The sequence below is a fragment of the Ruditapes philippinarum genome, unplaced genomic scaffold (genome assembly GCF_026571515.1).
Source record: "Ruditapes philippinarum isolate M1 unplaced genomic scaffold, ASM2657151v2 ctg3214_1_1_1_1, whole genome shotgun sequence".
In the NCBI taxonomy this organism is placed as follows: Eukaryota; Metazoa; Mollusca; class Bivalvia; order Venerida; family Veneridae; genus Ruditapes; species Ruditapes philippinarum.
The window spans coordinates 40,379-67,008 of record NW_026866173.1 but is presented as its reverse complement, the minus strand read 5'-3'; the positions used below and the strand labels follow the sequence as shown (position 1 = coordinate 67,008).

Genomic DNA, 26,630 nt, shown 5'->3' with positions numbered 1-26,630 from the left:
TAAACCCCTACTCCGACAGCACTAAACTTTTAACAAGGTTGTAACAATAAGAAAGCTGTATGTTCTTATTTCATCTTTGAAACCTTTGCCTATATATTTGATAACAGTGCAAAAAAAACAAACCTTGTAGTAAAACAACCCCCCTCCCCCCAAAAAAACAACAACATGCAATTCCTGCCTTACAGACAATGGACCGTTCCGGTGTTTACAGTTTAATGTAAATTGGCTAACTTGTTATCCAATCACCTGCTTTGTACAAAAGAACACGTGCTTATGTTTGTGATAATGTTTGTGAGCAGTTGACCTAGCAATGAATGGAAAAGGTGTGGCTAAATGTTCCGCTACGAAAAACCGGAAAGGTCCATTCCTAGTCATGAGGTAATTCCTATACAAAATTTGATAACTTCATATAAGTGATATAACCACAATAGTGTATTGGACACATCAAGTTTTATCATACAAATATATAATTACATTATATGAGGTATTATAAAAGTTTCAGTACAGAGGTATTATCAACTTATAGTCAGATTATCCAAGTTCAATAACTTTGACAAACAAATGATAATATTGATGTATTTACTCCTTGTTAAAGTGACATTATGCCCATTCAAGGGTATATAGTGAGTGAACAGGTGAGAGTCAAAGTAAGCTTTTATATTGCCATATTTTCTTTTAATTTAATAATTTACTTCACGTAAACAACAAATAACCCCCGGATCCAACTGGAATTTCTGTAAAGATCAATTAGAATTTACCTGTAACTTTGAGACAGATTTTAAATTTTATCCTAAACATTTTCATATATAAACTGTTGGTTAATCACCATTTTAACAGTCAATGTTCTGAAATAAAGTCAATTCAGCTCAACTTGACTATGAGCATATTGTCACTTTAAGCAGATACTCCTACTTTGGAGGACAATTTTGAAGCATTTTATTTTTTCAGAATTTTAGTGAACAAGCACTGGCAGTGAAATGAGTTGACCTAGACTAGATACAACTAACAAATAATGCTTGTAAAACAAATTATCAGATAAATAAAAATAGTTACACTGAACTATAGCTCTGACAACTTACATGAGCCTCTTAAAATCCATACATTATAATTAAAGAAATATCATATACATGTATATTTCTATTAAAATAGCATTCTTTTTATTGTATATTTAGTTCAGTTTATGTTATCGTTTCATTATTTACCCTACATACATTTTATTTAAAAATAATATTTGCGAGGTTTTCATAATTTAATACATGAATTTTTCAAAATCACCTAAATTTCTGACAAAACTATGATCTTTACCGTTTAAAGATAGACGTGAAACCATTTGGTCATACTTACAGGATTTATCAATGAAAAATGTTTGGTAAATTAAAAACAATATATGCTCTTTTAATGTTTAAAGAATGATTTAACAGTATCAGTCATTATAAGTATATTACGTAATAAGGGAAAAGATAACATATAGGAAGATAACTTATCCATTACAGTAATTATAAGGGAAAATATCAAGTTTATATTTCTATGTGAATACGTAATTATGAACAAGTTTATAGCACTGTAACACTTAATTTGACAAATTCTTTTCATACAAAGTGTTAAAGTGAGATAATGAAACTCCCCCACCTCCATCCTTACACAAAATGAAACCACTGAAATCAGGCTTGTGAACAAAATAGTAACACAGATATAGTTATTCAATTATTATTCGATTACTTTCAGTGTTTTTGTTATTAACACTTGGTCAAAATATTGGAATATTGTGACATTTAACAACTGATTATAAAAGAGATAATCAAGTACAACAGACACTTACTAGGAAGCGTTGATGTACAAATCAAAATCAAAACATGTAGCAAATAAATTGATCTGTTTAACAGAAAGGTGCATTTTTACTCACTCACTGGTTTATTATAATAATTAAGAATGTAAATCAACTAAACACAACAATTTTGTTCTATTAAAACAGAGATTATGACACCAAGCCTTTTATAGTTGACAATAATGTATTAAGAATATTCTCAAATCTATTATATAAAAAATCAAACAGAAATTTAATACCAGGTTGATAACAGATCTTTATCAAAGTTATTTGAGTGTCCCCATGGCTGTGAAGACACCATAAATTACTAACTTTTTGATTTTTTTAATTTTACATTGTTTTTAAGTTCCAATTTTTCTATTTGAACCATTATTTTTGATAAAATTGTACCTCTATTTGGCAAAGTGTAACACAGGTAGTAGCTTTTATAATGTACATGAATTTACTCTATAAAATTTTCTTTTATGAACTTCTGTGAAAAATCGGTAATGTAACAAGAGGGCCATGATGGCCCTGATGTCGCTCACCTGTATATAGGCCCCCCCAACCACCCCCCCCCCAACGTTGCAGGGCCAATTTAACCCAAGGGCTTTTATTTGCACAAACTTGGTAGACACCCATAAGAAGATGTTTCATGCTAAACATCTAAGCTCTAGCTCATTGGGCTTTTTATAAGAAGATTTTTTTTAAGGTTTTACTATACACATATAGTTAAAAACAATGACACCCCTGGGGCCGGGCCAATTTTGACCCCAGGGCTTTTATTTAAACAAACTTTGTAGACACTTACTAGAAGATGTTTCATGCTTAATATCTAAACTCTAGCTATTTGGGTTTTTTCAAAGAAGATTTTAAGTTTTTGCTATACACATATAAAGAAAATCAATGACCCCCGGGGCGGGGCCAATTTTGACCCCAGGTCTTTTATTTGAACAAACTTTGTAGACACTCACTAAAAGATGTTTCATGCTTAATATCTTAACTCTAGCTATTTGGGTTTTTTCAAAGAAGATTTTTTAAGTTTTTGCTATACACATATAAGGAAAATCAATTACCCCCAGGGCGGTGCCAATTTTGAACCCAGGGCTTTTATTTGAACAAACTTGGTAGACACCCATTAGAACATGTTTCATGCTAAATATCTTAGCCATAGCTATTTGAGTTCTTTAAAAGATGATTTTTTAAGTTTTTACTATATGCATATAAGGAAAATCAATGACCCCCCGGGGCGGGGCCAATATTGACCCCAGGGCTTTTATTTGAACAAACTTGGTAGAGACTTATTAGAACATGTTTCATGCTAAATATCTTAGCTCTAACTCTTTTGGTTCTTTAAAAGAAGATTTTTTAAGTTTTTACTATATGCATATAGGGAAAATCAATGACCCCCTGGGGCGGGGCCAATTTTGACCCCAGGGCTTTTATTTGAACAAACTTGGTAGACACTTATTAGAACATGTTTGATGCTCAATATCTTAGCCATAGCTCTTTGAGTTCTTTAAAAGAAGATTTTTTAAGTTTTTACTATATGCATATAGGGAAAATCAATAACCCCCAGGGGCGGGGCCAATTTTGACCCCAGGGCTTTAATTTGAACAAACTTGGTAGACACCCATTAGAACATGTTTCATGCTAAATATCTTAGCTCTAGCTCTTTGGGTTCTTTAAAAGAAGATTTTTTAAGTTTTTACTATATGCATATAGGGAAAATCAATGACCCCCCGGGGCGGGGCCAATTTTGACCCCAGGGCTTTTATTTGAACAAACTTGGTAGACACTCACTAGAAGATGTTTCATGCCAAATATCTAAGCTCTAGCTCTTATGGTTTTTTAAAAGAAGATATTTAAAGTTTTTCCTTTTGGTTGCCATGGCAACCAGAGTTCTGCATGGAATTAAATTCTTTGAACAATTTTTAAAGGTGACCACCAAAGGAACATTCCTGTGAAGTTTGGATGAAATTGGCTCAGTGGTTTATGAGGAGATGTCATTTAAAGTAAAAGTTTACGGACGGACGGACGGACGCCGGACGAAAAGCGATCACAAAAGCTCATCCTGTCACTTTATGACAGGTGAGCTAAAAATCAAAGAGTGAAAAACGACCCTATTAATTATTTTTTTAAAACGATGTCAAAAGAAGTTTAAATAAAGAAGTGAATTACCCATGAGACTGAAAATAAACATGAAAAGATAAGGGGATTTCCTTAGTTTTTTTTATTATCTCAATGGGATAATATTATAAATTCAAATGAATAAATTTCATTTGAAAATTAAATAAATTTTAATTTAAATGTGAACATTGTCACACTTCCTGCACCTCTCTTTACTGACTACACTGAATTTTGTAATGATTGGGTATTGAGATTTCTAGGCTAAAACATACCAAAAACACAAACTATGTCAGATTTTTATGCCAAAATAAATCTACCTGAGCTAAAACCCTGTTATTCTTAAAACAGCTGTAACCAAACAAATATATGCAGGTGTCTGAAACTGCTACTGCACTTAACTTCTGTAACTGTTGAAACCACTATTTCTATAGAGAAACATGTTACTTAAGACTTTTAAGGCAAAAACATGAAAGCTAGTATTTTCAAGAACCAAATAGAATGACAATCACCATAAAGAAACTTATCATTAAACATCATTTTTATGTTTCAGCTGTCTCTGAAATATATTCAATATGCATGACATCTCATTTACACAATGCACTTCTTCAAATTTAATTTACTGAAAACTCTGGAAATTGTGCTTACTGTCACAAGAAAAATTTGTTTTTGTTAAGGAAATTCATAACTACAATGTATCAAACAGAGAATCTGAAAAAATCCTTGAGACAGTTATGCCAAAATCTTATATTTTATATATCAGAAAAAACACTGTGATTATATTAGCACTTTTGTATCTCAAAGCACATTTTTATGCCAATTAGCAAACTTTCGCTTTTTATTAAAAATAAAGAGAAAAGTAATCGATAACATAGTTAACAAAATGCTAATAATTATAATCTTAAACAAAATCAAAAACATTTTACAGTTTGTGGAGATAACAGGATCTGTGTATAAAAAAGGGTGAAAATAAACATTATTTATTTAGAAAAAAAAGCAAAAGTATGTTGCTAAAACTAGCATATGCATTATAGTGTGCATAAAAGCAACAAAACTAATTAATAATCTCAAAATTTTCAAACAATAATATGGCTCTTAGCAATATATATACCAATAATATACTATACACCTATTGAAATAATAAACAATGTGGAAAAGTTTCTGTTTACATCCTATGATAACAGAATTATAGTTTACAACAATAATATTTCTTTCCTCCTATGCGTTTATGATCAATTCAAATAAAACCCCTACATCTTGCAACATGTGCAATTCAAATTAAAACTTGAAAATAGTGACAAATACATTAAGATTTCTGATCAATGACATCTTGACATTTTGGCTTAAAATTGGATACTTTATACAAGACTCCCAATGATGAAACACTTGAGCTCAAAATTTTACAACATCTAGCTTATCTTTACAAATAAATAATCATTTTAGCTTGACATATAAACTGACTTAGATTCCACTAGCTAATTCAACTAAGCGCTCATTTTCTTAAGCTAAAAATAACTAACTAAAACGTTCCTATAACATTCTTGTTCATAGCTCCTGGAGTTGTGCCGGTTTCGCAGTTTTTGACATTAAACCGAAACTTGACGATACTTTATCTGCTAACCACACGGGAACCAGACAATGAATGTATGTAATGATATCAGCACCTGCTCCACATGGGTATCGCTCCCTTGGTCGTTTTGAAAGTAAACTGCTTCTCATGGCACGAATCACAGGCGTCAAGTCATCTGGGAAGCGGTGAAGCGTGTCAAACAAACTATTATAAACCTCGTCTAAATATTCCCTCCCGTATGTTTTTCTACCTTCCTCGTCTAATGTATCCCATATCTCCTCCCTCTTGTATCGCAGTGAATGGCTATGATTATTATCTAAAATTAAGAAATTATAACAACATTTTAGATATATCACTGTAAATGACCATGATTATTATCTAAAATTAAGAAATTATAACAACATTTTAGATATATCGCAGTGAATGACTATGATTATTATCTAAAATTAAGAAATTATAACAACATTTTAGATATATCACTGTAAATGACCATGATTATTATCTAAAATTAAGAAATTATAACAACATTTTAGATATATCACTGTAAATGACCATGATTATTATCTAAAATTAAGAAATTATAACAACATTTTAGATATATCGCAGTGAATGACTATGATTATAATCTAAAATTGAGAAATTATAACAACATTTAAGATATATCACAGTAAATGGCCATGATTATTATCTAAAATTGAGAAATTATAACAACATTTTAAATATATCACATGAATGACTATGATTATTATCTAAAATTGAGAAATTATAACAACATTTGAGATGATTATGATATAAAATTGAGTAAGAAAACACGAGAATTTAGTTTATATTACAGTAAATGGCCATGACTATTATCGAATATTGAAAACATTTTTTTAGTTACAATGCTATTGTTTTAAATTGATTCAGCTAAAGTTATGACTGACGTTTGGTTTTGCTGACATGTTTCTTATAGTATAAACAGCTATATTTCAATGTCAGTAATTGGTAAGAAATGGGATAGTATTTTCAATAATATCATACAGAAGTACCTTAATTGAAAGAATAATGATTGTAAATTAATTTTCTATTATGTTTAGCACATTCATAATATCATTGCTAAACTCTGTGTATTTTGTTTGGAAACATTTTATATAGTTTTCTTGTATATAAAATTCATGTGTATAAACTGCAGGGACACTTTGACAAAACAATTTTTAGATATGGCCGTAAGAATAGGAAAACAACATAACTGACCAGATATGGAAATTCTTAATCCTTAGCCAGGTGGAAGCAAGTCATTCTTCACAAGCAACCAGAGTGGACCTTGGTCAATTGGTATATACGGTTGACATTAATCAGTCAGTCTATCTATTTTGAAACTTTCCATTAAAACAAAGAATGGTTTAGTCCAGATTGAAAAATGGACAAGTCCATTTATTCCATTACTTCATGAGCATTTTGTTAAAAATGGCTGTTTTCATTGAAAAGTCTCCCGTTACAAGTTCAAATTGCTATAAAACTATAACAAGAGCTGTCACAGAAGACAGCGAAGCTCGACTAATAAAATACTGGACGCAGTAAGGAGGACAAAACTATGAAAGAAAAATCAATTATGTATAATTATGTATTAAGTTATAGTAAAAAAATAACATTTGTTAACATAAATTCCAAGATCAAGGGGAATAATTTTAGAAATAGTCATGCTAGAGTTATGGACCTTACCACACAACATTTGTGTAATGATAAGAAATATATATTTGAAGTTTGAAGTAGATACCTTAAAAAATAAAGAAGTTATTATATTTCTTTAAGAAAACCTAAGTTCAAAGAGAGATAAATCTGTAAATATTGCTTCAAGAGTTATGAACATTGTCACATAAAATGTAATTGATGATAAGGAATAAGTATTTGAAGTTTGAGGTAGATACCTTTAAAAATAAAAAAGTTAAAATAAAAAATAACATTTTTCTAGTAAATAAATCTAAGTTTTATGGGGAGATAATTCTTGCAATATTGGTGCTAGAGTTATGAACCTTGTCACATAAGATGTGGATTATGATAACGTAAATACATTTGAAGTATGAAGTTGATCCCTTTAGAAATAAATAAGTTACAGTCAAAAATAATATTTTTTATGGAAAATTCTAAGTTCAAAGGGAGATAAATCTGAAAATATTGGTGCTAGAGTTATGAACCTTGTCACATAAGATGGGGATGATGATAACGTAAATATATTTGAAGTATGAGGTTGATCCCTTCAGAAATAAAGTAGAAACAGTAAGAAATAGTATTTTTTGAGGAAAATTCTAAGTTCAAGGGGAGATAAATCTGAAAATATTGGTGCTAGAGTTATGAACCTTGTCTCATAAGATGAGGATGATGATAACGTAAATATATTTGAAGTATGATCAGGTTGATCCCTTAAGAAATAAAGAAGAAACAGTAAGAAATAGTATTTTTTGAGGAAAATTCTAAGTTCAAGGGGAGATAAATCTGAAAATATTGGTGCTAGAGTTATGAACCTTGTCACATAAGATGGGGATGATGATAACGTAAATATATTTGAAGTATGAGGTTGATCCCTTAAGAAATAAAGAAGAAACAGTAAGAAATAGTATTTTTTGAGGAAAATTCTAAGTTCAAGGGGAGATAAATCTGAAAATATTGGTGCTAGAGTTATGAACCTTGTCACTTAACATGGGGATGATGATAAGGAACATATATTTGAAGTTTGAAGTTGATACCTTAAGAAATGACAAAGTTATAGTGAAAAATATTTTACTGCACCAAAACTTTAATCTAAAATCTGGACGCGGACGCGGACGCCGACGCCGACGCCGGGGCGAGTAGGACAGCTCTCCATATACTTCGTATAGTCGAGCTAAAAACTGCTTCAATACTAATCAAACTTGGCACAAATGTTAACTGGACCATTGCCTTTGTAACAACATGCTCAGGCTTAAATTTTCTGTGACCATGGCAACAAGGCGACATCTCACTATTCTGCGTTGATTTTCCAGCAAATTGATTTCAAAGTGCTGCAACTTCTTAATGGATTGAGTTAACTTCAAATGCTTTTCAGCGTTGGTTACACGTTACCTTATGATCGATCTGGGGTCATTTTTAGCCTCTCACAAGTCCAAAATTTTCTTGGCAATGAGGAGGACTACTGCACCCCTTCAAACCCCCCAAACAGAAGGGGGCACATCACCCTTCTGGCAACCCCCTGATGTATCTTTTGGTATGGGGGACCGCGCCGAAAAAGTGGTTAATTTTTTTATCAAAATTTCTCAAATGAAAACATGTGTTTGGGGCCCAAACAGGACATTTTTTCACTATTTGAGGCCTAAAAGAGGGGGAAGGGGTCGAAAGTGCGTTATTTCGCGTATATATGAGGTAAAGGGTTAAGATTTTTAGGATCATTTAAGATTTTTACATGAAGGATGGTAAAAAGTAACTCACTTGTGGAATATCCTGTAGGCTCTATTATTGAGACTTTAACATTCCATTTCTTCATTTCTTGTCTAAGTGTATCAGAAAATGCTACAAGCCCATGTTTAGATATACCATAAGCACCATGACCCTCCATTGAGATTCTTCCTATGAAATAAAATACCAAAAATAAGACAAAGATGTTTTATGTTATGATAAAGCAAACAAAAACCTTAATGGCACATCTTTTTGTTTTCAACTTAAATGAAACGTTGCAGTGTTTTTGCTTTTTTTACTTTTTTTTTGAGTTGTGCAATAAGGTAAAATGCATTAAAAAATAAATATTGCATTAAAAAAAATGAAACATTTTGCAATGTTTGGCAAGTGATGAATTATAAAATCATTGGGAAGTTTTTGACATTATTCCTTGGGAAAAAATGGTATTAGTGCCATTTGGAACAGAAATCTTTACCAGACATGCCTACAAAAAGGATAAAACACATATTACATAACAAAACAAAACACACACTGCATTTTATCTGAAATTTATACATTTATGAAGCACGTGAATAAAGGTTCTAATAACTAAAAATAAACTGTATAAGGTACACATGTAATATGCATAATGTGCAAGGCTTCTTTTATAATAATCTTTAACCAAATATCTGAAAAGTAATTTTGTACTGTGTTATCTATAACTTTAAACCTAAGAAAAGCAATAGTTTGTGTGAAAAGAAAAAGACCTTTTTCACACAATTTCTCTTTCCTCAGTGTGTACCAAAAGTATCACAGTATCAGTAATAAATATTCATTTTGGACATGTTCTTAACACCTTGTAAATGGTGACAAAGTTAATTCATATTGTCAATATATGATGTAGATGCATAAGTTATGCAAGTGTTACTTTATACGATGTACAGTGTGTCATATATTTTCAACCCAACATGATGTTTAACGATTGTTATATTATACAATGTATGGAAGTATTACATCATAAATTACATACATCATTGTATTATATATTCCATGACCCACTTCTAATTACAACAATCCTGAAATATCGAAGAATTTGATCCTTCCATCCTCATAAAAATACCCATTAAAATATTTCTTATATTTATGTCTTGCATGGAACATAGCATGAAAAGTTATTTTAAATTTTAAAAGGTTCATTTAAATATCACCAAACTTTTAGCATTTTCAGATGATGAAAAAATCTATCAAAAAAGCAATCACAAAAAAATTGATCTCAAAGGAAAAGCACTAGACATAGAAACAAAAGTAACACAATGAAAAGTAAAATTTGGAAAACAGGGAAATTGGTCTTCATTTACTATAATGTTTGAAAACACAACATTTGAGTTGAATCATACTCTTACCAACAAATGACAAAAGATATAGAGATCCTAAAAGGAATTTTAGTAACAGAATTGAAACTGCCAATAGTGGTACTTTGCCACAATTCTTGTCCATATATTGCACCACATGATCTTGACATTACTGGCAATGATTACTACTGTGGTAGTAAGAGTATTTTATTAGCTTTGATAGTTTATTGAGACGGCCCAAAAGACTTATCCTGAAAATTGTGAAGAATAAATCAAAACAACTGATGTGATGAAGTACTGAAAACGTGAGAAATTATCAATGTGATATAAGTTACAGTAAAACATGTTACCTAGAACACTTGAAACATTTATAATTCTTCCCTTAGCTTGGCGTATAAGTGGTAGCAGTGATTTTGTCATTCTTATAGCACCAAATAGGTTAACATCTATTATCTTCTTTATGATTGTTTCTGACATCATCTCAAGCTCCGAGAAATACCATATACCAGCATTATTCACCAAACCCCATAGACCTGGCAAAAATATGAAATGACAGAAAATTAATTGGTTACTTTTAGCTTCCACAGACCATGTTGCTTTCAATTTAATATCTCTATTAGGGAAGTGAAACATAATAAATACAAAATAAATATTAAAATATGACTATGGTTTTAAAATGGAATCATAAATATTTGTTTGTTTTGTTGGCTGAATATAAAAGATCAAAATATTCCCTCCAGCCACATGGTTTCAAATTAAAATCCCTCTTATGTCACTCTTACTAACATTTCCAGTATCAGCAGCCAATATTGAATAATTGACTGTGAAGCTAAAGAAAACGTGTTAACTGAACATGCTGGGTGCAGATAAGTTAATATTCCACTGCCACATGTACATTAATATGAGAAAACACAACAGATTTGGCAGAACAATTATTTTAATATTAACCACTGGAATGCAAAAGGCTTCAATGCAAGAATCAAGATGGGCCCATTTGTATATTTCAGACAATTTCTCCATTTCACACAACAGTCTGAAAGCTAAATTATAAGGGGATTTATCAACCATCTGTACACAATTGCAGTGAGAGGATGTACAAGATATCAGTGGTAACTTATTCAACAGCAAACAGGTGTACCCATAACCACTCCTCCATGGAATCATCCCTTAGAAAAAGAGACTTTTGTACATATAATATGAAGTATGTACAAAAGAACTACCTTGTTCCCCTACTTGGCTAGTGACAACATGAACAGCTGCGGAGATTTCTTTTTCATTTGTTACATCTAGTTGTAATATATGTACCCTGAAAAATATAAGTATGTGTAATATGTTCATCGTCACTTTTATCAATAAAACAAAGTTCCCATGTTATTGTGTCAATTGTTACTTCATGACAGGTGCTCAACTTAAGTCAATTTGTTTATGGAATAAAATTTTAAGTAACAGCCCTACATGAACATGTATATGTTCATGTATATTAAAGGGACTCCATTGAGGTTTAAAAGCCTAAAAACATAACATTTGAATTTCTTACATAATGAGCTGGGGCACTTAAAACAGAAAAAAATATGCAAAGATAGTTAAGAAATTTACTGTGAAATAAACTGTAAATCATATTTTTATACTTTTCTTAGCCCAATTTGAGTGAAAAGTGTTTGAACTCTTTTCATTTCGGGTCATTTTTTAAAATTTAAATAATTATTCTGGAAAAACGAAGCTCGGAAATGATCTGAAATTTTGCACAAAGATTAGTGGTCTAAACCTACATTAAATGGTACATTTATCTGGAAAAATATTTTCAGTCCCATCATGTCAAAAAATCTCAGTGGAGTCCCTTTAATATAAATTAACCATAACCTGCTGGAACCAAAACTGATTTGTCTTTGTCTTTAGAGAGCCAGGCCATACTGCACTTCTGTGTAGTCTAACTATGATCTCTACACTGTTGCCAACTCAATTTTCATTCATTAAAATCTATTTTTTTTACTTTCAAAATGGACTGTTCCAAATTCAAAGTAAAATCCATTACATTATAAATTCAGCAATTTATGTTCGCCTGTGTGCTTCCTGCTAAAAGTAAACATAGTTTCTTATAAATTATTCATAAAAGAAAAGATCAAACAAAATCATATGAGTGGCTGAAATTTATGACATTTTCACATGCTTTTGATAAAATAAATCTTTCTGTCTCAAGATTTATATATAATATGAGGAATATTAGAAGTCACATAAGAAAATGAAACAAGAGGGCCATGATGGCCCTGAGGTCGCTCACCTGTATATAGGCCCCCCCCCACCCCCAGGCCAATTTTTACCCAAGGGCTTTTATTTGTTTATTTGAACAGACTTGGTAGACACCCATAAGAAGATGTTTCATGCTAAACATCTAAGTTCTAGCTCATTGGGTTTTTTAAAAGAAGATTTTTAAAGTTTTTACTATACACATATAGTTAAAAACAATGACACCCCTGGGGCAGGGCCAGTTTTGACACCCGGGCTTTTATTTGAACAAACTTTGTAGATATTTACTTAAAGATGTTTCATGCTTAATATCTAAACTCTAGCTATTTGGGTTTTTTCAAAGAAGATTTTATAAGTTTTTGCTATACACATATAAGGAAAATCAATGACCCCCCCCCCCCCCGACACCCATTAGAACATCATATCTTAGCTCTAGCTCTTTGAGTTCTTTAAAAGAAGATTTTTTAAGTTTTTGGGGCGGGGCCAATTTTGACCCCAGGGCTTTAATTTGAACAAACTTGGTAGACACTCACTAGAAGATGTTTCATGCTTAATATCTTAGCTCTAGCTCTTTGGGTTCTTTAAAAGAAGATTTTTTAAGTTTTTACTATATGCATATAGGGAAAATCAATGACCCCCTGGGGCGGGGCCAATTTTGACCCCAGGGCTTTTATTTGAACAAACTTGGTAGACATTCACTAGAAGATGTTTCATGCCAAATATCTAAGCTCTAGCTCTTACGGTTCTTTAAAAGAAGATAATTTTAAGTTTTTACTATATGCATATAGGAAAAATCAATGACCCCCTAGACGGGGCCAATTTTGACCCCAGGGCTTTTATTTGAACAAACTTGGTAGACACTCAGTAGAAGATGTTTCATGCCAAATATCTTAGCTCTAGCTCTTTGGGTTCTTTAAAAGAAGATTTTAAGTTTTTACTATATGCATATAGGGAAAATCAATGACCCCCTGGGGCGGGGCCAATTTTGACCCCAGGGCTTTTATTTGAACAAACTTGGTAGACACTCACTAGAAGATGTTTCATGCCAAATATCTAAGCTCTAGCTCTTAGGGTTGTTTAAAAGAAGATATTTAAAGATTTTTCTTTCGGTTGCCATGGCAACCATAGTTCTGCATGGAATTAAATTCTTTGAACAATTTTTAAAGGTGACCACTAAAGGAACATTCCTGTGAAGTTTGGATGAAATTGGCTCAGTGGTTTATGAGGAGATGTCATTTAAAGCAAAAGTTTACGGACGGACGCCGGACGGATGACCGCCGGACGCCGGACGAAAAGCGATCACAAAAGCTCACCCTGTCACTTTGTGACAGGTGAGCTAAAAAAAAACAAAAACAAAACTCTGAGATGTGAGCTCCTTGAGGTCAATAGCTTTCACTAATTCAATCACAAATACAGTGACTAGTGACTATAAATATATAATAATTACAAAGCAAATCTTTGTCAACTCGATGTTTCAAAAGTCATTTTTAAGGCTATAAAAAACCGTCAAAATAATTTTTGAGTTTAATCACTTAGTCATCTATTATCACACTTCAAATCAATAACTCTATAGTTTACAATTGTTAAATGTAGAATATAATTTTCCCTGAAGAAATTATTTTCCTCTAAGAAGCCTGAATAAGAAACTGTAACTCCTTGCTGTGCATTATTTTTTAATTAAGGTGACAACGGAGTCAATTATCAATGAAAATACCTAAAATTAGATTTTTTGCTTAGTAGATTTATCCATCTTTTCTGAACACATTCGTGATTTAATTTTGGAAGCAGTTAGTCCAAAAAATGTGTTTTTAAACGTTTTAAAACGGTACCTGTACCATTTTTATCTGCTATTCGCATAACCTGTCAATTATCGATAACGCTCCGCCCCCTGTTGAGGCATCAATGAGGGAAATTGGTAGTTCCATACATGCGTGAATTACCGGTCCATACTGGTCCATACTACTCGTAATTCATGTATCGTACAAATACCGAATATCGTCTACCTTTTATATAAAAAATTATATAAGAAATTGTCGGCCAATGTACGTAACATAATCTATGAAACATAAATAATTATAAGCATAGCGGCAAATCGCACGACCATGGGGTTGATTAAAAATATAGTTGCTAAAATATCCATAATGTGTGAAAATAATTTGTCTGTCCCGTTAATCTGATAGATATTACATTGAGTTTATGGACTTTTGTACGGATTCAAGGGCTTGCTTCACATTCTAACAATGTCAAGTAAAACAACAACAAAAACAGACAACATTTTTTATGTGAACGCCTATATGACTTGTGGTAAGGTGTCCCTGACAAATTTCTAAACCATTTTAGGTTGTCTAAGGATGATTATTTCTCTATGAATCAATAAAAAAAGATAATAAAATATATTATCAGTGAATGCTTTGAATAAATTGTTCGCCAGTAAATCGAACACAGTACTAATAAACCTGGGACAAAGTATGGAATTTATTGTATATCCCAGTAGAAACTGGATCTCTATGCCGTGCTTAGATGCATAGATGATATTCATGATAATAGAAGTCAAGAAGGTCAGATCATAATGACCGAGTGATACCTTTTACTTCTATTAAAATATGTGAAGCATTTATATCAATTTGGAGGAAAAATATATAATATCCCGTTCTTATTTGTACATCTACCATGGACTTTAAAAGACCGTCAGAAGCTCAGTTTTTTTATTATTTTAATTTATATTTTAACAGAATTTCATAAACGAATACACAGAGTGACACTGGTATAATATAATTATAATGCTGATGATAATAATAATAAACTTCAAAATACCCCGCTAGCGGTGCGCAAATACGTGCCACTTCCCCCCACCGAGTGCCTCAAATTTTACCGAGAGTCACGTGACATGTGCGACCGATACCAGACGGACGGTAAATCACGTTAAGATTTGAAGAAATTTCTGTTATAAACTGATATTAATCAGCAACTTTTTAATTGGTCTGATGTCACTGGGTCATAAAATGTTGTTAGAGTATGTTACCGCAACTTGTGACCCTCTCGAGTGCGATATTTGTGTATTATGCAATTATTTACCGTGAAACGTAGGGGTCCGAGAGAGAACAGCCGATTTATGACACTTCGTTTGATGCGGGTCGGACTAACTTTGAATCGGCATAACTTTTTTAATAATCAAGCAATTAACATGCGGTTTAAAGCACATGAAAGGGAATTCATTTACGGAGGGAACCGTGTGAGGGATTTTTGTTTGCTCAATCAGCGACTTAATTATCTTTAATTACGTAATATGTATGGTGAAAAAAGTCGCACAAAATGTTTGACGTTACGTAATATTTTTTTGAGAAAAGATAGGAAAAATTTGAGACACGGTTCATTCAAACCTATCAGTTAAACTTTGAGCTTGTGCTGTTTAATCCTGTTTTTATCAGAAATTATAAATGTCAAAGCAGTGAAGATTTGTCGACAGGGGGTGTTATTGTGAGCATCTGTTATTCTGTGATGGGAGTAAAGAAGCTTAATGTACTGACTGGTAAGTCTGGGGATTGCCAGACATAATTATCCTTGTTTACATGTCTGGCACCTACATGTATTTTTGATTAGATTTACTGTACATTAATCATCTTATAAGGTCTAAAGAGACAAGTGTGACATCAATGTTTAAAACTATATTAACAATATCAAACAAGCAGTGTACTTTTAAAGGGTATAAAGCTAAATATCTGCTGCAAAAATTATTGTTTGAATTTTAAAAAAGAATACTTCCAAAATGTTTGTATGAAAGAAACATGGTAGATAATTGCCTTAAAACTGAATGACGCATGCACAAAACCATACATGTAATTAAACAGAAATAACAGTACTTAAAATAGCAAATAATATTCTGTTCTGGAATATTTTATTCTGTTTACATACAATAATCATGTTTAACCTGTTAAATAACAGAGACATTCTATGTTACAACTTTTTTGGGAATCAACCATACAATAGTTGAACCAATATAACTTTACTGTTGATTAATTTCATAAAAATATTTCATATGATATAGATTAATACCCTTTAAGCTGCATGCCTTCAAATAGGTACATAATTTTGTTTGCATTTTTTTTTTGTAAATCAGACTGAAAAACATATAAATACTTAAAGGGACTTCACTGAGGATGTTTTGACATGGTAGAACTGGAAATAATTTTTCAGGGTTACCGTAATGTTTCACTTGATGAAGGTCTAGACAAATAACTTGTGTGTGAGCTTGCTCTATTTTTCTCAGAATAATCATTCTTATTATTCTTAATTATTCTTATTGCGCATAATGACCCAAAATTGCAATTAAAAGCGTTGCCATGATTTTCACTAAAATCTGGCTAAGAATAGCACGAAAATACAATTTTCAATTTAATCTGAGTTTATTTCTTGATTACATTTTGTACACCTTCCTGTTTTAAGTGCCACAACTTATCTGTGTAGGAAATTCAAATTTTATGTTTTCAGACTCTTTGACTTTAGTGGAGTTCCTTTAAAGAAACATGATTTATCAGCAAAACAAGTGTAACTGTATGTTTTATGTAAGATATGACATACCAGTACATGTAATTTCATTTTCATCACTATATTTATTTTCTAACCAGTTATTAATGGAGTAGGAGCTATTTCTGAATATGTTGAGATTTTATAACTTATTTCTATTAACTTCAATGGAAAATACTGTATGTTCCCTAGGCTAAGTTATACGTCTTCTTTTGAAACACACACATTTATATTAATAAAACATAAAATCTCCGTATAAATGGACATTAACATGGCGGCAGACTCATATTAAAGCAAACCAATCAATTACCATTACTATAAATCAGTAGACTAGTAAAGTAGAATTAAATTGGTAAAAATCTTACAAGTTTTATCAATGATTTTTATGAAAGGAAAGTAAAGAGTAGGTGACCATAGTGCCTATTCATCCACTTTGTTTGGCCAAGTGGCCACTAACTTAAAATTTCTTGCCGCTCACAACTGTGGGTTTGAATTTAAGTTCAAGGACTTATTCTTGCATGTGAGGAAGCTACATGTATGCAGCTCATTTAAATGAAGGTCAGTGGTTCAACTAAAGAACCTACAGTCATGTACCCAGTACCTGATACAATAATGGCATAACATACCCACCCTGCCTCTCCTAAACAAGAGGGCCATGATGACCCTGAAGTCGCTCACCTGTATAAAGGCTTTTATTTGAACAAACTTTGGAGACACTCACTAGAAGATGTTTCGTGCTTGATATCTAAACTCTAGCTATTCGGTTTTTTTTTAAAGAAGTTTTTGCTATACACATATAAGGAAAATCAATGTCCCCCGGGGCAGGGCCAATTTTGACCCTAGGGCTTTATTTGAACAAACTTTGAAGACACTAACTGGAAGATGTTTCATGCTTGATATCTAAACTCTAGCTATTTGGGTTTTTTCAAAGAAGATTTTATTAGTTTTTGCTTTACACATAAATAAAATCAATGACCCCCGGGGCAGGGCCAATTTTGACCCAAGGGCTTTTATTTGAAAAAACTTTGTAGACACTCACTAGAAGATGTTTCATGCTTAGTATCTAAACTCTAGCTCTTTGGTTTTTTCAAAGAACTTTTAATTTAAAGTTTTTGCTTTACACATATAAGGAAAATCAATGACCCCCGGGGCAGGGCAAATTTTGACCCTAGGGCTCTTATTTGAACAAATTTGGTAAACACCCATTAGAACATGTTTCATGCTAAATATCTTAGATCTAGCTCTTTGGGTTCTTTAAAAGAAGATTTTATAAGTTTTTACTTTATGCATATAGGGAAAATCAATGACCCCCTGGGGCGGGGCGAATTTTGACCCCAGGGCTTTTATTTGAACAAATTTGGTAGACACCCATTAGAAGATGTTTCATGCTAAATATCTTAGCTCTAGCTCTTTGGGTTCTTTAAAAGAAGATTTTTTAAGTTTTTACTATATGCATATAGGGAAAATCAATGACCCCCTGGGGCGGGGCCAATTTTGACCCCAGGGCTTTTATTTGAACAAACTTGATAGACACGCATTAGAAGATGTTTCATGCCAAATATCTATGCTCTACCTCTTTGGGTTTTTTAAAAGATATTAAGTTTTTTCTATCGGTTGCCATGGCAACCAGAGTTCTGCATGGAATTAAATTCTTTGAACAATTTTTAAAGGTGACCACCAAAGGAACATTCCTGTGAAGTTTGGATGAAATTGGCTCAGCGGTTTATGAGGAGATGTCATTTAAAGAAAAAGTTTACGGCCGGACGCCGGACGGATGGACGCCGGACGAAAAGCGATCACAAAAGCTCAACCTGTCACTTTGTGACAGGTGAGCTAAAAAGCATAATAACAGTAGTTTATGAAAACTTGCATATACATGTATATACTACATAAACAGGAGTCAGTGTATATAATAGTGTAACTATTTTACCTATTGAAGGAATCTGCATATTTCAGAGAACATTTTATTAGAGGTGTAATGATTCATTGATGCATCGATACATCGCGATCTGCCCTGTCCTCGATGTATGCATCGTAAGGAATTTATAAATTCCAATATATCAGGATGCAATACATATTTCACCACCCGATGCATCGATATAGCAGGAATGTATCGCAATACACTAATAGTTATGGTATAATGAAAAATATCTTTAATCCTTAAGTAAAAAGTAAAAATCCTTAAGTAATAAGTAATGTAAATTGTTGAAAGATCAAAACTTGAAAATAAGTTATAATAACAAGTTGAAGAGTAATTTTCTAATTTTATTGTTTTTTTATCGTGATAGTTTTATATTAGATAAGATTCGTAATTATGCTGTGAACAAATGACCAAGTTTTTTATATAGATAAAGTCTGAAAGTCAATATTGTGATACGTATTGCATCGAAACATAAGAATCGCAATATGCATCGCATTTTATCAAAGTGTGCAATACATATCGTGAATCGCATCGTTTGGAAATGCAAGTATCGTGATATGTATCGTGACAGAAAAAAATGGGAATGCACAGCCTTACATTTAATAGTGTAATGTACAATAGTTATACATGAAGCAATGCATGACTGATGAAATCTCATTACACTTCTGCATTTTATTTTTCAAACCACGGTAATGAACTTATGTGTATTATCTATTTTAACTTCCCACTTATGTGTATTATCTATTTTAACTTTCAACTTATGAGTAATCAGTATTACTTAGTATAACTTCCCAGCTATGTATATTACCAATTTAAACTTAACCAATTATATCTTACCTATTTTAACTTCTCACTTATGTGCATTACCTATTTTAAATTCCCACATATATGTATTATCTAATATAACTTGCCACTTTTATTTATTACCTGTATAAATGTTAAACATTTTTTTTAGTTACCTGTTTGAACAGTTATTTCTAATGGCTGCAGCACCAGTACCATCTTTATCAAGACATCCAGCAAACACTCTCATACCTATGCTGTCTAACTTCTTCACCAGAGCAAGACCAAATCCAGAGTCACATCCTATATAAATAACAATCAAACATCTTACATAAGTTTAGATAATTATGCAATCTTACTAAAATTCAGATCTACTTAAATAGTTTCTTGCATGTAGATCTGATTGCCACAATATTTGTTTTTTGCTGAAAAAGCTATTTTTAGCCATGCAATTAAATCGCCCTTAACAGATAGGCATTAGACGAAGTATAAAAATATTGCTGTCAATGGAAGTAAAGCAAATTGTTGATCTTTGTTAGAAAAAAAAATTGTAGTAATTTGAAACAAATAAACTGGAAATAATAGACTAAATTTTAATGGACAGAATTGTTTTGCCAGTTTACCCGCCAGCTATATGGATAAAGCCATGTTTATTCTTGAAATCATAAAAATTACCTACTCAGTATTGGTTTTCTAGCAGTTAAAATTAGAAACTGCATAACTTTCAACATTGTAAAAGCTTGCTAATGATTGGCTATTCGAAAGGTCATGAGAAGGTGACCTCCTATTGGTGCCCTTCAGATCCTAAGTTTAATGCCAGGGCCAAATCACCATTTTTGGGGAAGGGGCCTCACCCTTTTCTTGGGGTTTTGGCATACTTTGGGAAAATAGGTCTCAAATTTAATACAAACTTTTAACAAGTTCTTCAAAATAGAAAAGCAAATAGCACTGGGAAATAGTAATAAGGCAGTAAAAGACCTTAATTCAACATCATCATTTAATTTTGTTCTAAATTCTATGGGAAATTTCAAAAGACTGGGGAATTTTGAGGACCAAACTGGGGAAAAAAAGAGGCTATTTTGGTTGGCAGGGCTACAGATAACATTTTGTGTATATTGGGTAATTACCCCTTATTTTGTGATCTATTGGGTTTTTTCTATTTTCTTTGAGTTATTTCTGTATTTTTTACCCTACCCCCTCTAACCAATTTGGGTTATAAAGTACAAGTTCATGCATTTTACCCAAAATTTTTGACCTTCATTGTAGACATTTGTAGGTTTTGTACGGTTATAAAAAAGCTACTTACTACTTTGCTTTATGGTTTATTGGCCTAGGAGATATCCGAATTGCCTTATATAATTTAAAGGTTAAAACAGTCTGAAACAGTATGATCTGCCTGATGTACGCATTAAGTAATAATTTTCGTCATTACGTACCAGTTCAAATGTAGTTTGTATAAATAAGAATTCATTTACTTTTTCTTACCCTTAGTTATTATTTCTATTGGGTTTTTAGACATTTTAATTGGGTAATAACGCAAATACGCATGTTATCTGCAGCCCTGGGTTGGGGAAGCAGCCTATATTCGGCCTCTACAAAGAAGGGTTTTTTGGCCCTGAATGCATAGCATAAATTAGGAGCTAGTTTTAATCTGATTGGATACATGTATGTTGTAATTGTCTAAATAATGTATAAAACATTCACGTGCATTTACACTCTTCTCAATTATTTATTTTCAGCTGAAAGTTTGAAGGTAAACTTAAACATTAAAAACTATGTCATTCTTGATTTGCATTTTTAACTTTTTCATTTTAAAATGTTTATAAACATTATGGTGTGAATCGTTGATTGGATAGGATTGACACCTGACAGGTAGTTACCAAAGCCCTAGTACTAACTGTGTATAATAAATATTTCCTGATAGATGTGTATGCGATCTACATCATTCATTGTGATAACATTTAAACTTTCTTTCTCATTTATCAGATTATTTTTGCAAGTCAAATGTTGATTTTAAATTGTGCATTTAAAATATCCAACTGTTTTGGACTCTGTAAAAGGTCAAATACAGCTAGCATTAGAATTTCTAATAAAATCTACTTGTGGATTACAGCAAAGACAGCAAGGAAGAAATAAGAATGCCAAAGTTCATCAAACAAAACAGTCTTGTAGGAAATTACAAATATCTGACAATTGAGTTTAGCCGATGTGAAAGTGTATTGACAAATATTCATCAGTAAAAAAAAAGAAAGTTACATGTACATAGAGGATATTTGTTTAGTTCAGTGTAAGATCGAAATATATTTCACCGAGTGAGCACCAAAAGGAATATATCACGAGTGGGGCAGCCACGAGTGAGATATGAACTTTTGGTGTTCACGAGGTGAAATATATTTCAATCTTACACTAAACTAAACAAATTTTCTTTTTATTACATGCAAAGAAACGTTTAAAAAGACATTTTAACATAGTACTAAATGAACAGGGCGCCAAATAATAATACAACGTGACGTAATTTACGACGTCATGTCATTTAGTTGGTTTCCAGTATTGTGAACGCTTGTATTTCACTGAAACAACGTACCGGACTCAAATATTCAAAACAGTGAAATTATCAAATTGATAATTTCACTGTTTAAAACAGTGAATTATCAGTTTTTATGTCACTGATATATTTCTATAAACCACCGAAAAGCATGTAATAAATATTCATAAAAATATTTTTTAACTAATAGAAAACATAGCAACTGATTCTTTTCAGTCTATTAGTGGAAACTTAAAATAAAATAATTCTGACATAAAACTAGACTGATACATGTGATTTAAATTTCATAGATTAGTCTTTTTTTTCTTTTTCTTTTTTTTAAAGTAAACATATGCCAAAAACAGGAATTTTTCCAACTGATAATATTGCTGAAAATTACCAATTAAAACAAGTTTATCATCTTTTATGCTGTTTCCTGGTATATTTTTATTTGTCATAATATACTGATGAATGCACTACAAGAAACATTTTATAATTGACATTAACATTTCTCTTGGCATATAATTTCATATTGGTACATGATTGTATTTTATAATTTATTTTATATATTTTTTTTTTTGAATTGAAAATTTTCTGAATTAAAGATTTTTCTCAACCAGTTTGGTATCTGCTGCATCTGATAATTAGGCACATACATGTATAGCCTTTAATATATTCTTTAAGCTTATAAATATATTTTTCTTCCTATTGACTTTTTTTTTTACCATTTTTAGATACACTACTGGTGTAATTGTAGTCATTGTATTTGTATACATATCTGGCAGCTGACCTTTGAACTTGTTCCATTTTGTAAACCAGATATTTTTGCCAAGGATGCCAAACCGTGGAACATATTCTAACTGTATTATAAACATACATATATTAATGCAGTTTATTAATCAAGAATAAATTTGTTTAATGAAATAAATAAAAACAGCATCGAGTTGGACATTATGCAGGTCATAATTGACCAATTATTAGGATATTACATGTCATTGTTTGTTAAATAATAAGAGAGTAAAACTTTATTAAAACATGTACTAAAAGGCTTGTTATTCACGTCTGGCATTTGAAACATAATACAAAACAATAGCGTAAAATGATGATGACATCATGAGTGACATTACAAAAATGAACACAAAAGGTATACAAAATTGACATTGTGCACAGAAAAGATGACTCATTTATTTTAAAGATATTATACTAAAACATAATGACAAAGTCAGGCAAACATATATACATGTACAAAACTTAAAACCGCATGTATATCAATAAATGTACATTTTAACATAAATTATATTCATATACATGTATACATATATTATGCACAATTATACATATGGGCGATTATGGCCATTTAGGCTTGTGAAACTATCAAGATTTTTTTGCGGAATGTGTCTTGTTGAAATATTCCATCTCTAAAGTCATCAATTTTGACTACATGCTCCTGGTTGACTTCTCCTCAATTTTTATTCTTTTGACAAGTCAGTTATATCAGAAATTATGGTTTTTGTCAGTGTCAGTGTCTATTCTAGGATTTGAAAAACAGGGGGGATTTTTATCGAAAAGTGAGAATAAATTACATTTGTTGATTTTTTTCCTTCTTTCGCTATGTAAAATTTTCCCCCTGTCTCTGAAAAAATAGGGGGGAATTTTCAAAAATAGGAGTGAATCCCCCCGTCCCCCCTCCTAGAATAAACACTGTTTTTGTGCTTTACCTTAATTTAGATGCTGTCTGTTTAGTGAATTGATATGTTTACATTTCTTGGTTTTCCTATAGTAACAAATTAACTAATATAAATAATCATTATTCCTCTATACAGCTTAAATGTTATGAATGGTCTATATAAACAAGAGCTGTCCGTAAGACAGCGCGCTCGACTTTTTTATTGCTTGCCAATAAAAAAAGTTTTTGCAGTAAAAGGCAATACAAGAATCTCTGTATTTTTAAAGTGAACTAGTTGTTTGATACCCTTGAATATTACAGCAATGTTTATATGACATAATTTATGGTAAAGTGAACAAGTGGATAGGAATGAATTTTTTTAGATTTTTTAAGTTTTTTAGTGCTTGCCTATAATACAAAACATTGACAGTTAAGGGCCATAATTCAAATAAAATCTTTGACAGAATTACCTTCTCCTGGACATTTGGGAATCATGATTGTAAACAAGTATTCCAACTTTCAAATTAATATCTCAAACAGTTCAGTCAAAAAGTGGACTGGTACTAAAAACTTAACCAAGATTCTAAGTCGATAAAAAGGCCTTAATTTTTTAAAACAAATCCTTGACAGAGTTACCTTCTCTTGCGTACAGATGGGGGTAATGATGTGAAATAGCATTAAAAGTTTCAAAGCAATATCTCAAAGGGTTAAGGCAATAAGTGGATTTTACCCATATTCAATGTATTTTCTAAGTCAAAAAGGGGCATAATTCTGTCAAAAACCTTGACAGAGTTATGTCCTCTTGTCTGTTGATGAAGGTCGTGATGGTAAACAAGTATGGTCAGTTTCAAAGCAATACCTCCAATGGTTTTGAAATAAAGTGAGGTGGTACAAAAAACTTAACCAAGCTCAATACACTTTCTAAGTCAAAAAAGGGCCATAATTCTGTCAAAAACCTTGACAGAGTTATGTACTCTTGTCTGTAGATGGAGGTTATGATGGTGAACAAGTATGGTAAGTTTCAAAGCCATACTTGTAATACTTCTGAAATAAAGTGGGGTGGTACGAAAAACTTAACCAAGGTGTGACGCCGACGCCGACGCCGACGCCGGGGCGAGTAGGATAGCTCCCCTTTTCATAGAAAAGTCGAGCTAAAAAATTACAATTAAGGTAATTCTGTCAAGTTATTTAATATCAGCGCAAAAGGAAAATATGTTTTACATATGAGATTTTTTAAATCCGTTCCCACTATCTAACGCTACCTATTTTATACGGGGAAGTCAAAGTCCGGGCCCGCTTTGGCTTGCCCGACTATAGACTACATGTGTATATTTAAAAGAAAATCAAATAAATAAACAATTAAAAATATAGAATTCTACTGGTCGGAGACCATCAACCGGACACTTTTGGAACATTTTTCTGTAGAGATTTCATAATTTTTAACCTAGAGTTCAACAAATTTGACACAGTTCAGCTAGGTTCTTTTCCTAACTAATAAACTAGTTTGTTTATTTCTGATTGTATTGACACTTATATCTGAGGCTCGACAAGGAGGGTATCAAAATTACCTAAATTGTCTACACTACAGTACCATGTGTCCGGACAGATATGTACATGTGATTTAATTCAGATAAAAGCCTGGGTGTTTTAATTTTTGATTTGTAACATGATATACAATATGTCAGCAACAAATGCTGAAGTTTTGGATATTCTATTATTCACTCTGCAAATGATTATAGCTGGTATATGAGGTCAGGCATTGCTTTCTTGACCCCCGAATTTCAACATTAACATTCTTGAAATAGACATTAAAATATTACCATTTACGGAGGTTGAAATAAATTAATTTACTTAATTTTAAAAGAAACATGCACTTATTGTTGATAAAAAAGTGACTGACAACCACTGAACAAAGAAAATACTAAATTAAGCATTTTCGGGGCCGTCCGGGTTTGGTGGTTGTCAGGTTTTGGTGGTCCCCAACCAGTATACCTATCAATGAAATTTTCAGTGTCAGTTCTAGTTAGGCGCCGCCATTTACAATGTAACTCAATGATAAAAGGCGGTGTATCGGGTAACGGAACAAATCTCAACTTTTAGGATTAATAATAATCGTCGAGTGTTCCGAGTGAAAACGGAAGCGGGTACATATAATACCGAATGACACCTTTAAAACGGAAAAATGAAAGGAATTTTTACCGACTTGCCCGTTCATAGGCTTTGCCTAATTTCATATTACTTATAATTGCATGGCTAAATGTTAATAATAATCTGTTCAATATGAAAATGCTTAAATATAATTTTATTATGACATTTTTACTTACCTGTGATAAGAACTGCTTTGTCAGCTGCTGGCAAGTGACTGGCTGGCAAGATAGAATATATAAGCAAGCATCCAAATGCAAAGCATCCAACACCCACAGGTCCTTTCACAAAGAACTGACATAATGGTTCCCCAAGGAAAAGAACAGCTAAACTCAAAACAGAACGGAATCCAAAACGAAATTCGTTTGTCAAAAACTTTGACAACACTGCCATAGCAAAAACAACAGTGACACTCGAGTATAGTACAGAATAGAGAATGACATCGTCTTCTGGAATATCATTGTCATCAATTATAAAGTTCATCGTTGGCAGATGTTGAAATGGTAGCATACTGTAGAGATATCAAGGATATTATTGAAAATCTATCCGATTATCAGCATGTTAGCCACCATTTTGAGCC

At 32.0% G+C, this 26,630-nt stretch overlaps 1 protein-coding gene across 1 annotated transcript; it reads right to left on the bottom strand.

The window, feature by feature from the left end:
• Positions 1 to 1,338: 1,338 nt before the first annotated feature.
• On the bottom strand, positions 1,339 to 26,630 carry LOC132731536 (retinol dehydrogenase 7-like). Its single transcript, XM_060717729.1, has 6 exons — positions 26,230 to 26,630; positions 19,892 to 20,018; positions 11,464 to 11,549; positions 10,594 to 10,776; positions 8,946 to 9,083; positions 1,339 to 5,817 (listed from the first exon to the last, which is right to left on the bottom strand). Exons 1-6 carry the CDS (start codon positions 26,558 to 26,560, stop codon positions 5,477 to 5,479), a joined length of 1,206 nt encoding a protein of 401 aa, XP_060573712.1. The 5' UTR covers positions 26,561 to 26,630; the 3' UTR covers positions 1,339 to 5,476.